The 20,168-nt window shown below is 37.3% G+C and overlaps 1 protein-coding gene across 2 annotated transcripts in view; it reads left to right on the top strand.

Moving 5' to 3' along the window:
* Positions 1-17,441, top strand: part of arap2 (ArfGAP with RhoGAP domain, ankyrin repeat and PH domain 2) — a 78,867-nt gene extending 61,426 nt beyond the window's left edge. For both annotated transcript variants that reach the window (XM_060874650.1, XM_060874649.1), the window contains exons 22-33: positions 30-135; positions 748-895; positions 2,263-2,331; positions 5,134-5,208; positions 5,964-6,081; positions 7,936-8,064; positions 8,672-8,808; positions 10,552-10,634; positions 12,205-12,240; positions 12,454-12,517; positions 15,759-15,881; positions 16,064-17,441. In XM_060874650.1, coding sequence (XP_060730633.1) covers positions 30-135; positions 748-895; positions 2,263-2,331; positions 5,134-5,208; positions 5,964-6,081; positions 7,936-8,064; positions 8,672-8,808; positions 10,552-10,634; positions 12,205-12,240; positions 12,454-12,517; positions 15,759-15,881; positions 16,064-16,423 — 1,448 coding nt within the window. In that variant the 3' untranslated portion in view covers positions 16,424-17,441. The remainder of the gene's footprint in view (positions 1-29; positions 136-747; positions 896-2,262; positions 2,332-5,133; positions 5,209-5,963; positions 6,082-7,935; positions 8,065-8,671; positions 8,809-10,551; positions 10,635-12,204; positions 12,241-12,453; positions 12,518-15,758; positions 15,882-16,063) is intronic.
* The last annotated feature ends 2,727 nt before the right edge of the window (positions 17,442-20,168 follow it).

Raw genomic sequence — 20,168 nt, 5'->3', positions numbered from 1 at the left:
TTTTTTAACTGTGTCATGCTTTGTTTCAGATGAAGTGAGTGAGAAGGACAGGGTTGAGAAGTACTCCACCTATATTCAGAGTTTACCCAAGATCAACAGATCAACTCTGGCAGCGCTATTGCAGCATCTGTACAGGTACACACACACGCGCATACACACACACACACACACACACGCATACACAAACACACAACTCAAAACTAAAAACAAAGTTTCTGAGTCAGCACCAACTCTAAGCATCCTAACCCTCCTCTTTATGCATTTTCTGTTTTGTTAGCTGTTTTGAAGTCTCCTTTACAAGCTCCTCAAAAATGTTTTCTTATAAAACCTCAGCTGCCTTGAGACCATGTGAAATATTCAGAAATGACTAATTGCTTGGAGAGAGCTTAATTTGCCTTTTTGAATGATTTGGATAGTGGACTAATGTTTTAGAAATGCTGATGTAAACTTATTGTTACGTTGTCTTCAAAAACTGACATATTTCAGCATTTGTGCTCGGCTGTTTGGTGTGTTGTGTTGTATGTGTGTGTGTTTATTTGTGTGTCTTGCTTTCTGAAGTGAAAGAAGTATATATAAAAGTGTATATATTTAAAATATAAAATCTATAAATATAAAAAGTGTGTATGTGAAACTTGATGTATTCTTTAGTGAATGTATTCATGTATGCACATGTGTATATTCATATGATGTATATGAACACATGAAGGTTGGATTTTTATATTCAGTATTCATTTATGTGTTCACCAGGATTCAGAGCTGCTCTCACATAAACCAGATGAAAACTCAGAGTCTGGCATGCGTGTTCTCGTCCTGCCTCTTCCAGACGGGAGGACGTGCACCTCAAGAGACCCGTGTTGTGGAAGATCTCATCAACAACTACATTCAGCTCTTCTCTGTTAGTGTCCTGCTCAAAGCAACACATCATATTACTCTTTTTTTCGAACACACGGACTATAAGTCAGTCTAATGTCTGGTCAGTTAATGATTTTAAAGTGTTTGGGGTCATGTTTGGAGATCACATGGCTACATGGACCATGAATATTGCTATACAGCAAGGTGAAATTCATCCTAGGGTTATATATATATATATATATATATATATATATATATATATATATATATATATATATATAAAATATATCTTTAAAGTCATGGTCATTTGGTATGTAGACATAAGGTTTAATGTACATGCTTGTAAAGATAAATAAATAAAGAGGTCTCATGGAAAACAAAATGACGAGACACTGAAGTCTGGGATAGTGAGTCATAGCCACTTCATGAATCCTCCCAGCCTCCCAAGTAAGACAAAAAGTCAATAATAATAATAAAATGATTAATGACAAGAACATTAGCATAAGTCGTACACATATAATTCTTTAGCTCTGGGATTTCTTGAGGCTAATTTATGGACTTTTCATTATTTTCTAGTTGTTTCAGGAGTTAAGAATTTATCTGCCTGCAACTTGTATGTGGGAATTCTTTATTCCTTTACTGCTATACTTGACTATTTTTTTAAATTGTTCTGTTAGTTATCTGCTGAGCATTAAATTGAAATCTTTGACATTTTCTCTATGCACTTTAGGTAGTTGTGTGCGTGAGAGAGAGAATTTATAAATGAAAGTACGTCTGTTACTGACCAGATAATCACAACTACATGCATAGGTTTCCATCCCTGGTCCCAGAGTGTCCCTTGTTCTGCATGTTGTAGTCTTTTCCCTGCTATATATTCCCCTCAGTATGGCTTTTATTTAGCTCATTAGTTGTGTTAGAAGCAGAGAGACGGCTTAAATGTGCAGAACAGTGACTACTTCAGTACCAGAGTATCATGAAGCATTGCAAAGCTCCCACTGCTGCTTGCTAATTTGGAATATCACCACAAATCCTGCAGTGAGAGTTGATAGAGAATGGGATTGTTTTTCTGTTGTGCATGAACTTGAATGTATAAAGGGATTTGAAGCGCTATGCAGCGCTAAATCCCCTCGGCTTAACTGTATCTCCCTCCTTCCACACCCCACCCCGCCCAGCACAATCTACATTCATTCTCCATCAGTGCGAGATATGAGCTTTTTGCATGACAAATAAGCGTCTAAGTGAAATAAAGATCGTCATACCTCAGTAGAACCTTGGAGGAAAGCATGTTCATATCTCTCTTACTCTGAATGGTGTAACAAATTCTTTTATTTCTTAACGATAATAAGGGGAAGGTGTTTGGTGCACGGCGCTATATTTATGTCGCTTATCGGTGTTTTCTCATTAAACCAGGTCAACAAGGAGCAAGTCAAGCAAATGGAGAGGGAGAACCGCTGTATCATGAGGTGGAAGGACACTACAGTAAGTCTCCCATTGTCTGTTTGTGAAGAGGTGAAAAGAGACAAAGGTTATGGTGCTCACTTCATTACTACAGACTACCCTTCAAAAGTTTGGGGACACCTTGCACTTTTCTTTTCCTTCTTTCAAATTTTGAGTAATGTTTGATTTTGAATGACCCAGAACACACCTTAAATCTGAGCAATAGATATTTGTAGAGGAGATGAGTCAGTGCTGTGTGTAATGGAATGGCCTGCCCAGTCACCCCACCTTAACCCAATCGAGCTGCTCTGGGAAAGGAAAAATAGATCAAGACGTTCGTCCAACCCGCTCGACATGCTGTACGGTGGTGCAGTATTATATCCAGGATTTAATTAAATTTTGTCCTCCTTTTGTGTCTTTGTATGTGTGCCTTTGGTGTTTATTGTATGATGCTCTCTTTCATTGAAGAGTTTGCTGACAAAGAACACACATACTTAAAAAGTTGTATATTCTGAACAGCTACAGACTATAGCCTTCTTTTCTAGAGAGTTATAACACATCAGCGCAAATGATATGTTGATCCTAATGTTATAGAAGCTCTTAAAAAAGAGACAGAGAGGTTGGGAAAGTATAGTAGTTTACCCATTTAGATTTTACGGAGCGAAGAAAGCATGAAACTGGGATCTAAGGAGTCATTCATTAATTAAGATCATCATTAAATGATGAGATTGCTCAAACTGACATCTAAATATTAATATCTCATATAAAATGTACTGTATTTAAATTTTTTAAATTGTCATTAACTACACAGTACTTACTTATAAATATCCAGACTTCCCCCCCTCATCATTTGTGACAAAAACACAAGACACTGAGCTATAAATAAAGCATAAACCCACTTGGTTTAAATGAAAAAAATAAAAACAAAACAAAACAAAAAAAAAAACGAAAAAGCTGTAGACAAATTAGCACAATTCATTCTCCTCTCCTTTCCACTTCCACGATTGCATGGTCACATCTATTAAAATGTTGCTGTATCCCATCAAATCACTTTAGCCATGTTTACATGATTTTTACCATCCTGTCCCATAGGTTATATATTTTTTTTTATAACCATCAAGATGTGAACACAGCCCAGCACTTCATACTTGCCTGGCAGCAAGACAAAACAATTTTCTCAGATCACCTGAAATTAATCTTCTGCCACCCGCTGTTGTCCAGGTCCAAAAAAGTTGTTTATTTAATTGATTTTATTTTTCATTCGAGTGGAGACGAGGACGCTCGAGTCGGGAGTGTATCCATGCAGAATAGAAGGTTATCTATTTGAAGGGTCACTTCTGTTACTGTCCCCTCAAGTCATGGGGAAAATTGGGAACCTGCTGAAGACAAATGAAGAGAGGAAAATGTTGTGCAATGCTGGAAGGAAGAGGGCAGAGAAGAAGGCTTCTGAGGGTTTTACTGCTTTTAGCTGTAGAAAGTGTGTTTACAGTAGTTGTGTCATGAGGACTCCTGTGCTGTTCTGTTTGTGAGTATTATGTGAAGAACCGTTTATTTCTACTTCTTTTTTTCCTCCTTTACTCTATGGTAGGTGTGTATGTGAAATACATACAAGCACCAGAATGTGCAATACACTTGACTTCTGGTGGCTTGTGTAAAGACGTACTGTTAAATGATGTGTGACTCCAGCTGTAGATCATTTGGACTCACTCACTCACTCTACCACACACACACACACACACACACACGCACACACAGAAAGAGAGAGATGGCAGTGCGAGCTGAATGTAGCTTGATTACTCTTTGTTAGGTTCATAATAGCAGCAGTTGCATAGCATGTGGAGTTCTTTAGTAAATGTGCATAATTTAACATTTTTCTTTCTTTCTTTCTTTCATTGTTTCTTTTTTCATACTGTTAACAGATCAGAGATCTTGACGTTTCTCAGAAAATACGACAAAGCCTGATGGAATAGAAAATAAAAATGTGCAATTATCTTTTTATATAGTTTTGCAGCTTTATTTGTAATTTGATTGGTAGATACATCTGGCTGGACTGTCATAGTAACAGACCTTCCAAAGCAGGCAACAATTATTGTTTATTTACTGCCGTTTTTTTAATTATCGATGAATTTCATTTAATGGAGAGTTGGTAAGATTTTAGAGAGAAAGAGACACTAAAAGCTTTTGAATGGTGTTTAGATTTAGGTTGGATTTTAAAAAGTTGTTCAGTTCTTCAGTTTGAGACTTCTTGCTGATGTCCATGACTCAGCTCTCAGATTTTCCTATGGGCCTTAAAGTAACAATATGTTATATGTTCTATTAAAGTTCCATTAAATATTAAGGAAAAAATATTGCAGGAAGAATAAAGGGAGGTGAAGCTTTGCAGCAAGCTGGAAGGCTGGAATCTGCAGGTTACTTCTTATTTCAGTGTCATAACAAAAGTGTCAGTTATGTGACTACTCCACAGCATGGTACTGGACTATATATATATATATATATATATATATATATATATATATATATATATATATATATATATATATATATATATATATATATATATATATATATAAGCTCATTCATTCTTTATTTCTTTTTTTATGCACTGTAAACTTGGCTGTTGTAGTGAACTCTGTTCTGTATTGTGTATGATGCTTATTTTGAGATTGTTTGTTTAAATTGCAAAGATCAAATCTTGTGCAATCATGTGATTCTTATCTGTTATTTTTATATTTATTATAAGTCTTGTATTATAAAACTTATAGTTTTCATTATTAGCTTGATATGAATTCATGGATGTTCTGTCAGATTCTTCATTTTTGAATGAAAGTTATTGTGTGTCTGCAGTTTTCCCCAGCAGGTGACCTGATCTTCGAGGTTTACTTGGAAAAGAAGGAGCCTGAAAACTGCTGTTTAATCAAGGTGTGTGTATATCTGTGTGGAAAAAAAAACATGAACCAAAGTGGGGCAATTGAAGAATTGACTTCAGGTGGTGTTCTCTGCAGCAGAGGAAAGTTGCATGTATTGGACTTCTGTAGAATATCTAACAGTTTCCATCTTGTGTCGCCTTTTGGCTTGTCCTCATGTAGAAAGGTGCCTTTTCATTCATTCATTTATCTTTATTGACTACTTTATCCTGGTCAGGATCATGGTGGATCTCTGTAGCCAATGTTGGGGACAATGAGGTGCACCCCTTTAGATAGAAGTCCATTACAGAGCACCATGTATACACACATTCACTCTTGTGCCAGTTTAACAAAGCCGGTCTACCTACGTGTCACTGAGAGGTGTTCATGTGAAATGTGGAAGAAACTCACACAGACACGAGGAAAACATGCAAAACTCCAAGCAGGATCTCTAGAATCTGTAAGGTGGCAATGCTACCCACTGTACCAAAAAAAAGCCAAAAATATCTTTTGGATGACGAGTTTTAGGTGTAGGCATAGGAAGAATAGTATGGTAGGTAGGGGTGTGTGGTTGATGTGTCTGTGGGGGTGGGGGGTGGGGTGTTAGGTTGATGTGTATGTGTGTTTGTCGGTGTGTGTGAGAGAGAGGGTGAGATGGTGCTGTTTCCATTTTTTTGCAATGCAGTAAAGACAAAAAATACATAATGGGACATCATAGGAGGAGGAGGATGATGATGATGATGATGATGACTACACACTCTGTGTTATCAGGTCTCTCCCACCATGTGTGCTGACGAGCTGACTGACACCACTCTGGAGATGAAGGGCATAAAGGCAGACCAGCATGACCTCTGGACCACATTTGAGGTCATCGAGATTGGAGAACTTGGTATGAAACCTTCTTGTACAGCAGCTTCGCTTCTTTCTTAACACCATATCACTTGCAACCTATTAAAGCAAAGGAACATATGTCAGCACTCTGCTGTCTAGCAGCTGTAACATTGCATGTTACAGGAGTGTTCAACCAGTTTATTAGAATCATTTCCTCTTGGTTAAAAAACTATTAACTGGCTCTGATGGGATTGGGGCGGTGGGGAAAAGAGGAGGTTCAGACTTGCCAATAGCATGCACCATGTTACCCCTTTGCAAATTAGGATGGGATAATGGATCTATTTTGCACTTGAGTGTGTTTTCTAATCAGGCTCAGATTGGATGAAGATAATTGCAAATTTGCACTACGTAATTATGTGCACATGGAGGCCAAAAAAACAGCATTTTAATTTGTAATAGATTTTTTTTTTTGTTTTGTTTTTTTGCAATAATGGAATTTGCTGATGACATTTTAGGGTTTGATTTAACTGATGTTTAAAAAAAAAACAGTCAAGGAGATTAATTTTGTGGTAGATTTCAGTTAAATTGTGAAATACCACCCAATACCGTGTGACCTGAAATACACATAAGTGTGAAACATCAACAAACCAAATGCACAACAGCAAATTCAGAAACATCACAATAGAACACAACAACAAAGCCTAAAATGCAAACAGCAAATTTGGAAGCACATCATCATTAACTCAAAACAGAAAGTCCTATATTAGCATCATATGCTTGATGCTGATTGGATATGGCATATGACTATCAGAAAAAAACCCAAATTGTTCCTTTTTTTTTTTTTAGGTTATCTAGGCAGCCTAGTGAAGATGATTTAATGCTTCTGAGTATCCTGAATTTCTACATGTGTTTAGAAAGTAGTTCTGTAGGAATTTATTTTAACATTGGAATACACTGCTATGAGCTACGATTCAAAAGAATACACGAAAAGAGCGGTCTTCTCCCCACAACAGCCCCAATCCTTTATTTTATACTAAAATAATATCGTATCGTAAACATGCTTGATTAAAGCATGAATAAAGCATTTATTTAGTCTCACAATTCTGCTAACTGTAAACAGCTCTCTGTTTAATCATGCTGACGTACACTGTAGCCAATCAACAACAACCGTGTGCGGTTTATTAAGCTCCTACACTTTCCATGTTGTGCACACTGAACTTCACTATATGGCCAAACGTTTGTAGACAAATGACCATCACACCCATATATGAAAGTTGGAATCATACAGTACACTTGTCTAGTGTGTCTTTGTATGCTGTTGCATTACCGTTTCCTTTCACTAGAGCTAAGAGTTGAAGCCCAAACCTGTTCCAGCATGACCGAGCACTAAACACAGTGTTCCAAGGAACTTCACACTGTGCCTTCAACCCCAGTTTCATCTTTGGAATGAAATGGAACATTGTCATGTGGCTGAATGAGCACAAATCCCCACAGCCATGCACCAAAAGCTAATGGAAAGCCTTCTCAAAAAATAGAGGATATTAAAGCAACAAAGTTGAGGCCAATTCTGTATTAATGGTCGTGGTTTTATAATGGGATGTTCAACAAGCACTTAATGTGTGATGGTCAGGGGTCGACATATTTTTGACCATAAAGCATAAAATCGCAAGCCGCGTAACAGTTTTAGCACTTGGTGAGCATGTCGTGAAAATTTACATCTGTTCAAAGTGACTTCCAATATGATGCAAGTACATAAGCGAGCATTTAGGGGTTTTGCTCCAGGGCTCCACAGTGGCTGTGTGTGGTGTACCTGGGACTTAAACTTTCAAACTTCCTTTCAGACTTTTGAGCCGCTGAGATGCCAAAGAGTGCCTTAATCGTGTGTGTGTGTGTATGTGTGTGTGTCTCTCAGAACGGCCATTACACTACAAAGAGAAGATTCTGGAGCAGGTTTTAGAGTGGAGCATGCTGGAGGATCCCGGCTCAGCTTTCCTGCTCATTAAAAAATTTCATGGATCTAAGACGCCCCGTTCCAACTTGGGTAGTGCCTCTTTACCTCTTAAAACACAAGGGACCGTAGCCACTTTTAGCCATTAACTGAGTGAAAGTGCAGAATCTATATCTTTTCCCTTTGAGTTTTATTTTCCACTGTAGTAAGACATCATTTCTGCATGCAGCATTATTACAGGTTCCATTCCCATCAGGCATCTTTTTGACAATTTAACATCATGTTCTGAACTACATTATCCAATTTCTTCCACTGCTATTAAGTGAAACCTTTCACTACATTACAACCAAGCTCAATTAGTGGTTGCTTTTGGCCATCCTTCAGCTCCTCAAAACATTAGTAATAACACTCAGAAACACACACACCTTATCTTATAATAGTCTCTTATTGTACTGCAGTGAACGTAATGTCATTTTCCACACAAAGTAATAATACTTTAATAAACAATATTATTTATGACTTTACTGGCTGATTTCTAACGTTGGCATAATTGCCAGAACTATTAGCACATATTAGCTGACTGTTTTTCATTTTTTTTTATTTAAACATGCAGAATGTCTTGTTACACATAGTAAAGTATAGTAAATATCAATACATATCAATTATTACTGGTGTGTGTGTGTGTGTGTGTGCCTTTTAGAAGGGCAGAAGGATTTCACTAAAGAAGAGCAGCTCAAGTTTAAAGATGGATCCAGCAAACTGCTTTCTGGGAACAAGTTTCAGGACAGATACTTTGTACTGCGGGATAAGAAACTGCTGCTATATAAAGACACAAAAGTATAAATCTTTTTTTTGCCCTCTCTCCCTCTCACTCATTCTCTCAATTACTCATTTCCTCACTCACTCATTCTCTCAATAGCTCATTCCTCCCCTCCCTCCCTCCCTCCATCCATTTCTTCCTCCCTTGTTGCCTTCCTCACTCCCTCACTTTCTTACTCACTTCCTCTCTCACTCACTCACTCATCCTGTTATTCCCATCATCTCTTCATGCACTCTCTCATTCACATACTTACTCTTTCACTTTTGCTCTGTATCTGACCTTCTGACTCGCTCACTTGCTCATGCTCTCTGTATGTCTTTATTTTCTCACTGTTTCTGTATGGAGCCATATGTCTTTTGTTCTTGAATTCTATCTGTCTTCTACTCTCTCTCTCTCTCTCTCTCGCTCTCTCGCTCTCTCTCTCTCTCTCTCTCTCTCTCTCTCTCTCTCTCTCTCTCACTTTTTCTCTTTAATTATCACCTTACTGTACTCTGGATCCAGGCAGATCAGGTTGATGGAGTGCTTAGTGCCTGTAGCAGTGTTGCAGTACCTAAGTTTCATCGTGATCACAATCAGCAGCTTCACCCACTTCCTCCGTCCGCCTGCAAAGTCACCACACCGACTCTTCTGTTTCTCATACGTTCTGTCCCTAACATCAGCTAGTGATTAAAAGTAGGATGAAACTAGCTGCACTGTGCTGGTTGGTTGCCCCACTTGCAGTATGTCGTTAAGGGGGAATAAAACATCGGCTTCTGTATTTCGAAATGAGGTGCAAAGCTGTGCCTCATTTGCATGGAGCGAACACAGTGATTAAAACAGTACTACTTTTGTAAATTGTGCTTTGTTTTGTTCTGTGTGCTTTTTGCACCATGCGTATTCTGGTGTATTCTCCCTCTGGGGCACCTACACAAAGACTCACAGAGACAGCAATGTTTGTTAATAATTGATATTTGAAGGAAGGAAGTGTGTGTGTGGGTGTAGGGAGGCAGGTAAAGACATTTTAAAAGTAGGCTGTTCTCTTCTTAATTAGTATAATATGTCAGAATGTTCTCCTAATTACTGAGTAAAGAAGGTGCAAATCAGCTGTGAAGCACAAATTTAATTGATATTCTGATGCTTTTGTTTTTCAAGTTTCTTGAGCAAATGAGTGGGCAAAAGGTTTCCGTGTGTGAGAGAGTGAGAGCGAGAAAGAGGGAGAGAGATCTCGTTTTTTTGTAATCATTATGCTCGTCTTTGTCTGAGGTCTGTTGTTCATTACGTGTGAAATACATACCTTCTGGGCAACATTACAGTGTTTTTGGCATATGCTATTTTAAACAAGGCCCTTGGGCTTGTTACTGCCATTTATAGGATAGCTGTGTTATTTGTTAATTTCAAACAAATGAACATGGGTAGATATAAAAAACAATACACATATTATACATAGCTCTGTACAAGTCATTCATGCCCATTTGCAAGTCTGATTAAATTATAACACTTGTCACAGTGATGGTTTGGTGAAAAAAACAACAACTCAAGAAAGGACAGTTTTATTTTCCACTATATTCAATACACTATATTAGTTCATACACTATATTAGTTATGGCCAAATTATATAACACCACATTGTTGTATGAGATCAGACAAGGTTAGATATATGTTTTATGTTATATGTTTTATATGTTATATGTTTAATATGTTATGTGTTGTGTGATGTGATGTGTTCGTCTAAATTTTCTGTTAAATTAGTGAGATGATGTCTCATGTTATCTTTTCCTCAGAGTGTTAAACCTGAGAGAGAGGTTCCTGTCGAGTCGGTGAAGTGCTACTTGGGTATAAGAAAAAAGCTGAAACCAACAAGCAAGTAAGCATCTTTATTAATGACTTATCTTACAGCAAACCTTGTAGTAAAGTGTTAAAAGGCTATTCATATTTAACAATTTATTTTTATGCAAAATAAATGGACCTCAAAAGTCAGAGAATTAAACACATTACTCAGAATTAGTTTGACCATCCGAAACACACATTTCTGACAATCTGATTGATTAAGATCGATTCCAAAGAATTTTTCTGTGAGATTCTGTCCTCATTAATATCACTTGGAGACCAGTGCTATCTCAGATCTTGTGTCAAAGATCAAAATTTCTCCCCCAGAGGAAGGATTGCAGAGGCTGTCCAAAACCACATTTAAGATCTCAAAATATTAGAATTGATCAAATATAATTTGGTTTAAACACGTACATATTATCCATTTTGTCCTCTTCCACTTGGAACACTGACGCACTAGATTTATTTGATTTTAATCATTTTATTCGACCGGTTATATTTTTTCATAAACCCGTCTATGAAGGTTTGCTGATGAACAGTGTTTCTATAATTATAGCATGTTTCCCATTCCTATAGAATAGGAAAAGACAAATGCAGCTGAACAGATTAAAGGGAATATTGATCCAAGTTCTACTGAGTTGAGTGAAAGAAGTAGTCAGAGAGGGAACGATAGCTGAACTTGAAAGCATTTACAGATTGACAAGAATAAGGTTGATTGAAACACAGTAAAAGACTGAAAGAAGTTTCCGTTAGTTTAAAGACCAATTTAAAGAACATCTAAATCAAAAAAGGCAATGCAATGCCGTCTCGTTTAGAAGAGTTTCCCGTGTATTGTTTGTAATTGTGTAAGATGTTTAAAATCCAGCAATAAGTCCAAGTTTATTATAAAAAGAGCCACTGGTTATGATGTGTACAAAGGGGTTATATAGTACTACCAGTGGTTATATGTCATATAGAATTAAAACAACACACACACACACACACACACACATATATATATGTCAACACACATTTTGATATATGCTCTGTAACAGTCAGTCTTCAGTCTTTGCTCACTATTTCTAACTTTGTTCATATGTGGAAAATTTCCTTTAAAACTGGCCTAAACCATAAAATAGTCAAAAGTGGAACCAAGTTGGCATTTTATGACACCGTCTTATACTTGTTCAAAAAGTCAACAAAACATCACAAGCTAAACAAAGAACGAGTGCGTAAGGTTGTACTCCCTCAGTGCCCTGTCCGTCGGCTAGAAAGCGCAAAGTGCTTTTATATACAGCGTAGCACAGCCTTCCTGTACATTTCGAATCCATTAGTATCATGTGCTGAAATATTGCCAAAGAGCAAAGAGCATGGAGGCCTTCCTTTAGCCCAAGCTTTTATTCCTCCCACCAGCTCTTTAAACTGCATTTAGGCCGCAGTAAAGGAAGCTAAGCTGAATTTTACGGTTGCTTAGTGCTTAAGCAATCCTCTGGGGGTCAAGTTCTGTGACTGTTGGAAAGAGTTGAGAATAGACTTAAATCAATATGTGGGCCTTAGTGAAATGCTGGGAGGGTAAAGGTTTATGTGTTATTTTCCAACTCGCTCTCTCTCACTCTGATTCTCAACAGTTGGGGTTTCACAGTTTACACACAAAAACAGCAATGGTAAGAGAAATTAATTTTGGACTAATTGAACAGTCAATGTTAAGAAGACACATTTAAATGCTTTGTTGTATATCTATATTTGTATATAGGTATATTTTTACTTATATTTTTAACCTGCTATTGAATTGTAGGAAACTTTTGTAGTTTTCTTTAGCCATACATGAATACTTGTAGACATGAAGTTAATGCCTGGTCATGTATTCTGTCACTGAGGTATTTCTGCTGTGAGGGAAAAGAGTCGCAGCTGGACTGGGTTACAGCCATTATCAGAAGTAAGGTAAGTGCATTACAAGACTCTTAGTCTTCACTTTTTTTTTTTGCATCTATGCAGACGCGAGTGACCAAAATCCGGTAATTTTTCAACTAAGCAGTTTCCTTTCTGCAAAAAGAAGGGGGAAAAGAAGGGACCGGTACATGAATAAAGAGAAAGTTTTGAGGTCATTTTTCTGGCTGCATAAATCACATTATCCTGAAAAGTCTTTTAGCAGAAATAAGGTCATGTAGACTGCCACAATCGCACCAGCTCCATCACGCTCTTCTCTCCACAGCCGAGTGCAGCTACTGACCAAAGGCCTGACTCAGCTCAGTGTGCATTAATAATAGAAGCAGAGGGCACACACTGGCACAGGGGCTAGCGAAGATTTAGACGTTTCCCCCTTCTCTACTCTAGTGCTTCTGTCTTATCTGCAGTCCTCTGGTTTTCTTAAATTTATTGTCCTTTTTCTTTGTCCCAAAGTAGCAATACAGCATTAAAAAATCAAAGAGCTCTTATTTGCCTTCTAGGAAATGTTCAGCGGATTTCTGGGTAAAGAAGGACTAAGGGGATGAGAGAGAAAAGACAGAAGGAGGATGAGATGTGCTTAATTATTATTATTTTTAATACTTTTTTAAGCACATCTGTTTTGTGTGTGCTGGAGCAAACCCAGGAACTAGATTAATTGATACACTCAGACTCTTTCCTACTGTTTCTCACACTCAGTCCCTAAGGCATGGTTCCCATAGCAATAGCAGAAGAGTACAAGATGGGTAAGGGTACAGGTAGATGAGTCCCTCTGTTGCTAAAATGAGGATGAACGTGCCAAGAACAGGATCAGAGGCCGCTGAGTCACACAGAAAAGTACGAGCTGTCTCAGCAAGCGGAAGGAGGGCGTGCTGGTCGCTCAGGTAGAAGTGCAGAATGTTCCAGCACATTTGTTTCGACATCGTTAGTGTCTTAATGTTGCCATGTTGTTGTTTTTTTATTCTTTTTTTTCTCTATTATTATTTCTCAACTATTTTAGTGTGTTTTTAGAGATACGGAAGAGTTCATAATTATTGGTATTCTGTGTGTTCAGTGGTAGGGTTTACATTCTCCCTATTTTTTTGTCAGGCATGACAATGACCTGTTCAGTTCGTGCGATATATAACAAGGATAATGAATAATGAAATCATGCAGTCGGTCAAAAGCTTTCATTAATGTTCACATCAAACTTCAGAATGCGGAAAAAGGTGATCTGTGACATTAACGTGGCATGACTGACTTCCTGTCAGCTCAAACCAGTCTGATCATTCTCTTCCAATCTCGCTTACAACGAGGAGGTTCAGCCTAAAGATCACACGATCTCTGCTCGCAGGATGTTTTCTGTTTTTCACACCATTCTGTGTAAACTCTGTTTAATGTTGTGTGTGAAAAATAAGATTTTTAAATACTCAATCCAGCCCTGCTGCTGCCACCAACAACCAGTCACAGAATTTATTTTCAGAACATTTTTATATGTAATTTTATCATTTTTTTCTTAAAGTTAATGAGCAGATTAGCCAAACTAATTTACCTGTGGTTGAAAGTATAGCTCTTCAATGAAACGTCAAAGAAAAAAAAAAGAGAATAACAGAAACCACTTAGGTCAAATTACCTTTTCATATAAAATTTAATTAATTGTAATTATCAAAATAATGTAAACAATTATATGGAAAAAATAAATACTGTATTAAACAAATACTTTTAAATATTTTAGAAAATGAAAAAAAAAATTAAGTACTGAACATATTAGCTGAGTTGATTAAATATTTTTATTCAACATTTTTAAAATAAGTGATTTAATTAATTGTACTTATCAAAATAATGTAAACAATTATATGGAAAAAAATAAATACTGTTATTTTTTTTTTAATTTTCTAAAATATTTAAAAGTATTTGTTTAAGTACTGAACATATTAGCTAAGTTGATTAAATATTTTTATTCAACGTTTTTAAAATAAGTGATTCGAGTATACAGTATACGCATTTTATGAGAATCTGTGGATTCTTTAAATAGCTGATAAATGGCAGTGTTAGACAAATATTTGTGATTTGGTAAGTTGTATTGCAGTCCATATGAAAGACATGCAGTCCATAACAAAAGTCCTGATATCACGGATTAGTATGAGACTAAAATCCCTGAGATACATCCATAATAACGATGCAACCACCTCCCCATTTAAAAACGAATCCAATCCGAATAAAAAAAAAAAAAGTGTTAGGAACATGACAAAAAAGTTCAGAGAGTGCTTCTCCACAGCTTGATAAGCCTGAGTGACGAGCTAATATTTGCAAGCTCCAATGATCCAGTAATGTTTTCTAGTTCTCTGCTAAGCCACAACAAATGAGGTACAGACAGACTATGAAAAGTCTATGGAGCATCTGCTAGGTTTAAGGGCAAACTGAGGGCAAAGATTTCCAGTGTAGAGATTTCCACCTTTCACCTAGCTCCAGCGCTCTCTTCAGCTAACACTCAAGTGAGATATGACTCATTAATCATCAGTGTAGCGCCAATTAAATAGGTTATTTAACTCTGATTATAAAATACATTATTTCATAACTCACTGTAATTGCTGCACATTTCCAGCAATGCATTTTGTTTGCACCTGCTTATGGCATCACCGGGTTATTAAATATGTTTAGAGACAGTTCTCAGGGACCTTAATGAGACAACTCAAATTTTTCCCCAAAACTTTTATTACATTTATTTCTACAGGGCTAATTGTGTCAAATATCTCTCCTTAGTGTGGTTTGACAATGTGAAGTGCATGAAAGAGCAAGGATGTGCTCAAGGGCAATGAAATCACCAAGTTCCAAGGTCATGGAGACACCAAATGTTGTAGCTCTTTATAGCTTTAAAATATGGACACTTTAAAGTAAAAATATCAAACACTGAGGCTTTTAGTATTCTTCCTGTGCCTCACATAACCGAACTGATGAGACATTTAAATAGAGAGTTGAGAGGAAAAGAGTGATAATGAAAAGAATGCTTCCCTCAATCATATTTTTTGTTAAAGAAAGTAAAGTTAATTAATTCAACTCAATGTGACAAACCAGTGCCTTCTCATTTATATAACAGGCAAAACTCAGTCAGTATAACTTCCCTATTAATCTTTTATAATCATCATGTGAACTTCTTTTATCTACACGGTCTGTTTTCACTCTAAAAAGTCCCCAGTTCTTAACTTGCACTATAAGTGTAACTTTTCTGCTATAACGTCTTTTTTGTTTATTTGTATAGTATCAAGGAGATTTATGGCCTACATGCAAAGAAAAGAGCAAATCCTCAGATCAACAGAGCAGCAGAGAGCATGCTTCTGCTCGCCTGGGTTCAGAGATTGAAGCAGCCAAACACAGCATGGAGGTCAGCATCAAAAAACCTTCACGCTGGTTTAAAGTCTATAGAGTTAGAAACACGGTTCTTATCTTTTATTTGATCAAAAGCTTACATGTTTCTCCCCATCCCTCTACATCATATAATAGAAGAGGTTTAAGATCTCAAGGAGTACGATCATGCATGACCATTCTCTTCACTTTCGTTCACAGGATAACAAGATGGTGCCCCATGATGTCGCTTCTGACAAGATGTTGTCAAAGAACTCAAACGAGGCTGAAAGTTTGCACAGAATGGCAATACTGGAGAGCGGCTTTACGTATAAAATACAAGGACCAATTTTGGCCTCCAGTGGAGGAAATTATCCACTGTCAAAAGACAAAATGGCTGTCGAAGGATCACTACAGATACAATGTAGACCCGTACCTCATCCAGATTCCGGTAACCACACCAGACCTCAGCTGAAAAAAGCAGGGACTGGGGGCAACACAGTACAAATGCCTCAGAGTCTTCTCAACGAACTGAGCAGCGTTCTCAGCCAAATAGGACGCACACCCAGAGATGAAAGCTGAGCGCTTACAAAAAAAACAAACAACAATAAAGAAACCAAGGCTGGAGTGAAGAGGCGGAAAGTGCTGCAAGGGGTATTCCGCAGGTTCAGAGAGCATCAGACTCTCGGCTATAAGGAAGGCCTCTAGGAAAGCAAAAAAAATCTGAAGATAATGTAAAATGTATATATTGTGTAGTCACATGAAAGCTTTTCTCGGTTTAAACTTTCACAAATCTTAAAAGAACATCTAACTGTGCAACCATCCAGCCAATAGGATTGTACAGTGGTGTTTCTTATAGTAAGTGATGTAAAGGGCTCTTTTATAGATTAAAGGTCAAACATCAGTAGGAGTGTGTGGATGTATATGCCTCAGAGTGTACACACTTCTTGTTCAACTTTGACTGCAGTCAAACTAGCCTTTTGTACATTGATTTCACTACTAAATATGTTATATCGGGTTTGTTGTAAAGTCCGTTATACAAATAACAAAAAAAAAAATGGCCCACAGGTATGTAATTTTAAGCTCTATTTCGACACGCTCTATAAAAATGCACAATTCTGCTTGATTTCCTATACTTAATTTCGATGCTTAAATTGAGGTCTAGTGAAGGTCAATCCACACAAACCTTTTTGACTTAAAAACTTTGAGCAATTTAAAGTTTGTTATATACACAAAGTATTAGCATGAACCAAGGCTTTTAAGGGGAAAAGTCCTTTCTATTTCCTCCTGTGTTAGTTTCCTAAACCACGAGCAGAAGCATGCCTTTTTGTGCTGCGCTGCCGTAAAGTCCCACAAGTCCAAGTCACTCCAAGCCTTTAAATAATGAATCTTTTTTCCGAGATGGTCCACATGGGTTTTTGTTGTCCAGTTTGCTTGAAAAATTTAGCAGCTTTTTATGATGCATCATGTAGCTGCTACCTTTATTTGATGCTCTTGTAAAAAATAGTGTGTGCACTTTGTGCCTTTTTTCAAAATGTGTAATGTATTAATGTAAAACAGTTTGTGACATTGTCTAAATAAATGACGTTAAACTTTAAAAGATTTCTCTTTTGTATGTGCTCTGTGTTTTTATTACAAACCGAGTCATTTTTCTTTAATGGCTCATAGTTGCCTGTTTATTAAGTATATCTTATCCCAACACTCCGTATCAAATATTAGGTATATAGTTACTAATTTTTTTCCTTCTAATTACCCACCATCTCTGCATAAATTAACAGCACATTAATAGTTATTTTCTCTGACTGAATAAAACTGTCACACCCTTACCTGATCTTTCAGATCAACACCCAGCAGATTATTACTGGCAGATGTGGCTGTTGTTTTTAGACAATGTTAACAGGCCTGAATCACCTGGGGAGTGTTGTGTGACACCTGCACCCTTTTTCTTTAGGTTCCTTTGTTAGAAATAATTAGCACGGTTACACAGAGACACCTTGAGCACAGCCAGATGTCAAGGTCCTGAAGCACAAAGAAATGTGCCACCTTTATGCTCCTGTCACTCAACTGATTATGGGAGTTAAAGATAAATGAGAATTTTTTAAATTTGAGGTGTGTGTGGAACTCGCCGGTTCTCATTTAAATATTGCACGCAGGAGGCTGTGTATGTTGCAGCTATTTTTGCAGTAATCGAGAGAGTTTGGTTCTGTGTGCAGCAAAGAAATTTTATACGGTATATGCGTACAGTAGAACCTATACATCACCTGAGCGTTGTATAGTGAACATGACACAAAAAGCTGCTGGTTTTTTTTTTTTTTTTTTTTTTTTTTTTACAGGAAGTCACAAAGAGATGCTGTCGAGCAACTCTGGCTCAATATTGTGCTTGCAAGTCGGTGGCGGTGATTGATGGGCGCTGACGGAGATCTAATTTTATATATGTAGTGCCAGCGCTATGTGTAACAAATGTGCTTGCTGTTTTAATGCATGGACTAAAAAATAGACATCATTAAATTGTTAACAGCTGAACTTTTAGTGGATTATGGTGTCCATATGTTTCTCAGCATCAATGGCTCAAATCATCTAGCAGTTAGGGTAACAAAATAGATTCAGTCAAGACAGGGCTGAGGAATAAAACTTTTAAAGAAACCACTAGATCTTAGATTTTTTAAGAAACCACTTCAGGAAACTCAATTTAAAAAAGAAAAAGGTCGAGCCAATATGATTCAAACATTTGCTCATAAATGATGCAGTGTGTCTTCCTAAGCCTTTATTACTGAGAGACTCCTGTTTGATCAGGGCACAGGCCAATTCAGTTATTTTGGAAAGGAAATAAAGACAAGTCTCATGCACCCAGGCCTGCTTTTTGATATTATTTATTGATGGGCCTCAGCTGATTCTGCACATATTGAATGAGCTGTAAATAAAACCTGCTTGCTGTTTTAATCAAAGAAGTGGGAAAGGGCCATAGGGGAAAGAGCGAGTGTTGACATTCCCTCAAAAGGCTTAATAAAACCTTTATGAGCTTGTTTTAGTACGATAGATAGATTCTTTCATTTGGTTAAAAAAACGGGAGTGCAAAGTTGTTTTTTTTTTAATCTAGAACAAGACATTTGGCAAGTTTAAATTCACAGTTCACCATGCAGCGTTTCATTTTGGCCTAATATCACTTTTGTAAATTGTTTCGTTTTAAATCGGATTAATCCTGGTGTAATCGTCGTGTAGATGTTCGCCTCTCCTTACCTGGAGAAATGCTTTGTTGGACTGGACTGTTACTTTTGATGTAATCAAATTGAGGTGATAGCGCTGAGAGCACAAACAACAAAGCCCAATCTCATTCCTGTTCAGCTGGATATCAGCCACTTGAATTGGACATACCACTTTATTGGCAGCCTTTGCCCTAAAGCTGGGGGAAATAAATAAATAAATAAAGAGGTGAAGTGATATGAAGGTTGAACAGAATGGAAGATCACAATCATACCTAAAATTATGACAAATTGCCTTTTACATGGTCTGCATGTCTTCTTTGATTATAGTCTGATATACTAATTTACAGTATCATTCACACTTCATGGATTCAACTGAATGGGTCTCCCAAATGCCTTCCTTGCCTCCCAGAGGTTAAATACCCATTGTTACGTTACACAGTAGGCTAAATCTAATCAAGATGTAGACTGGGCATGGAGGAAACCATGCAACATATGTGTGAGGCAAATGGATAATGAGCTCATATTCTCTCGGAGTTATTCACGGGTGGGATGAGATTTGGGAGAGTTATGCATCATTATGGGACTTATCATATCAGGATTAATAAGCTCGTTGATATTACACCATTTGTTCATTTGGCACAGGACTCAAATTTTGTATCATAATAAGCATGGCTGCATTTTCCCCCAATCCAACCCCCCTCCCCCTGTCCCATTATGCCTTTATCTGAAAGCGACCCTTGTTGAATGGTGAGATGCCTGATTGGCTGCATAACCACTATAGCAGCTAATTAGCAGCTGGAAGACAATGCAGAGCTGATGCGAGATAATCTGTGATCACATGTGGAAAAAATGTTCATGATGATGGTAAGGTGAAGATCGCATAAATGGTGGGTGGGTCTGGGCAAGTGAGTGAGTGAGTGAGTGAGTGAGTGTGGACGGAAGGGACAGTTTGAAAGAAAGGTGAGCTCTGTAAAGACACCACAAAGGAGAAACATTTGTCAAGTGATGAAAACTAGAATGGTAATGTAGTTGAGCTCTTATGCAAAAGATAAGCTCGATCGATATTATTAACGCTGTTCTCCAAATGATTTGAACAAAAATCCTCAGTTAATTTCACAAGTAAA

Source organism: Tachysurus vachellii, chromosome 7 (genome assembly GCF_030014155.1).
Source record: "Tachysurus vachellii isolate PV-2020 chromosome 7, HZAU_Pvac_v1, whole genome shotgun sequence".
NCBI classification, from domain to species: domain Eukaryota; kingdom Metazoa; phylum Chordata; class Actinopteri; order Siluriformes; family Bagridae; genus Tachysurus; species Tachysurus vachellii.
Note: the sequence above shows the minus strand (reverse complement) of the source record. Positions and strands in the feature narration are given on the sequence as shown.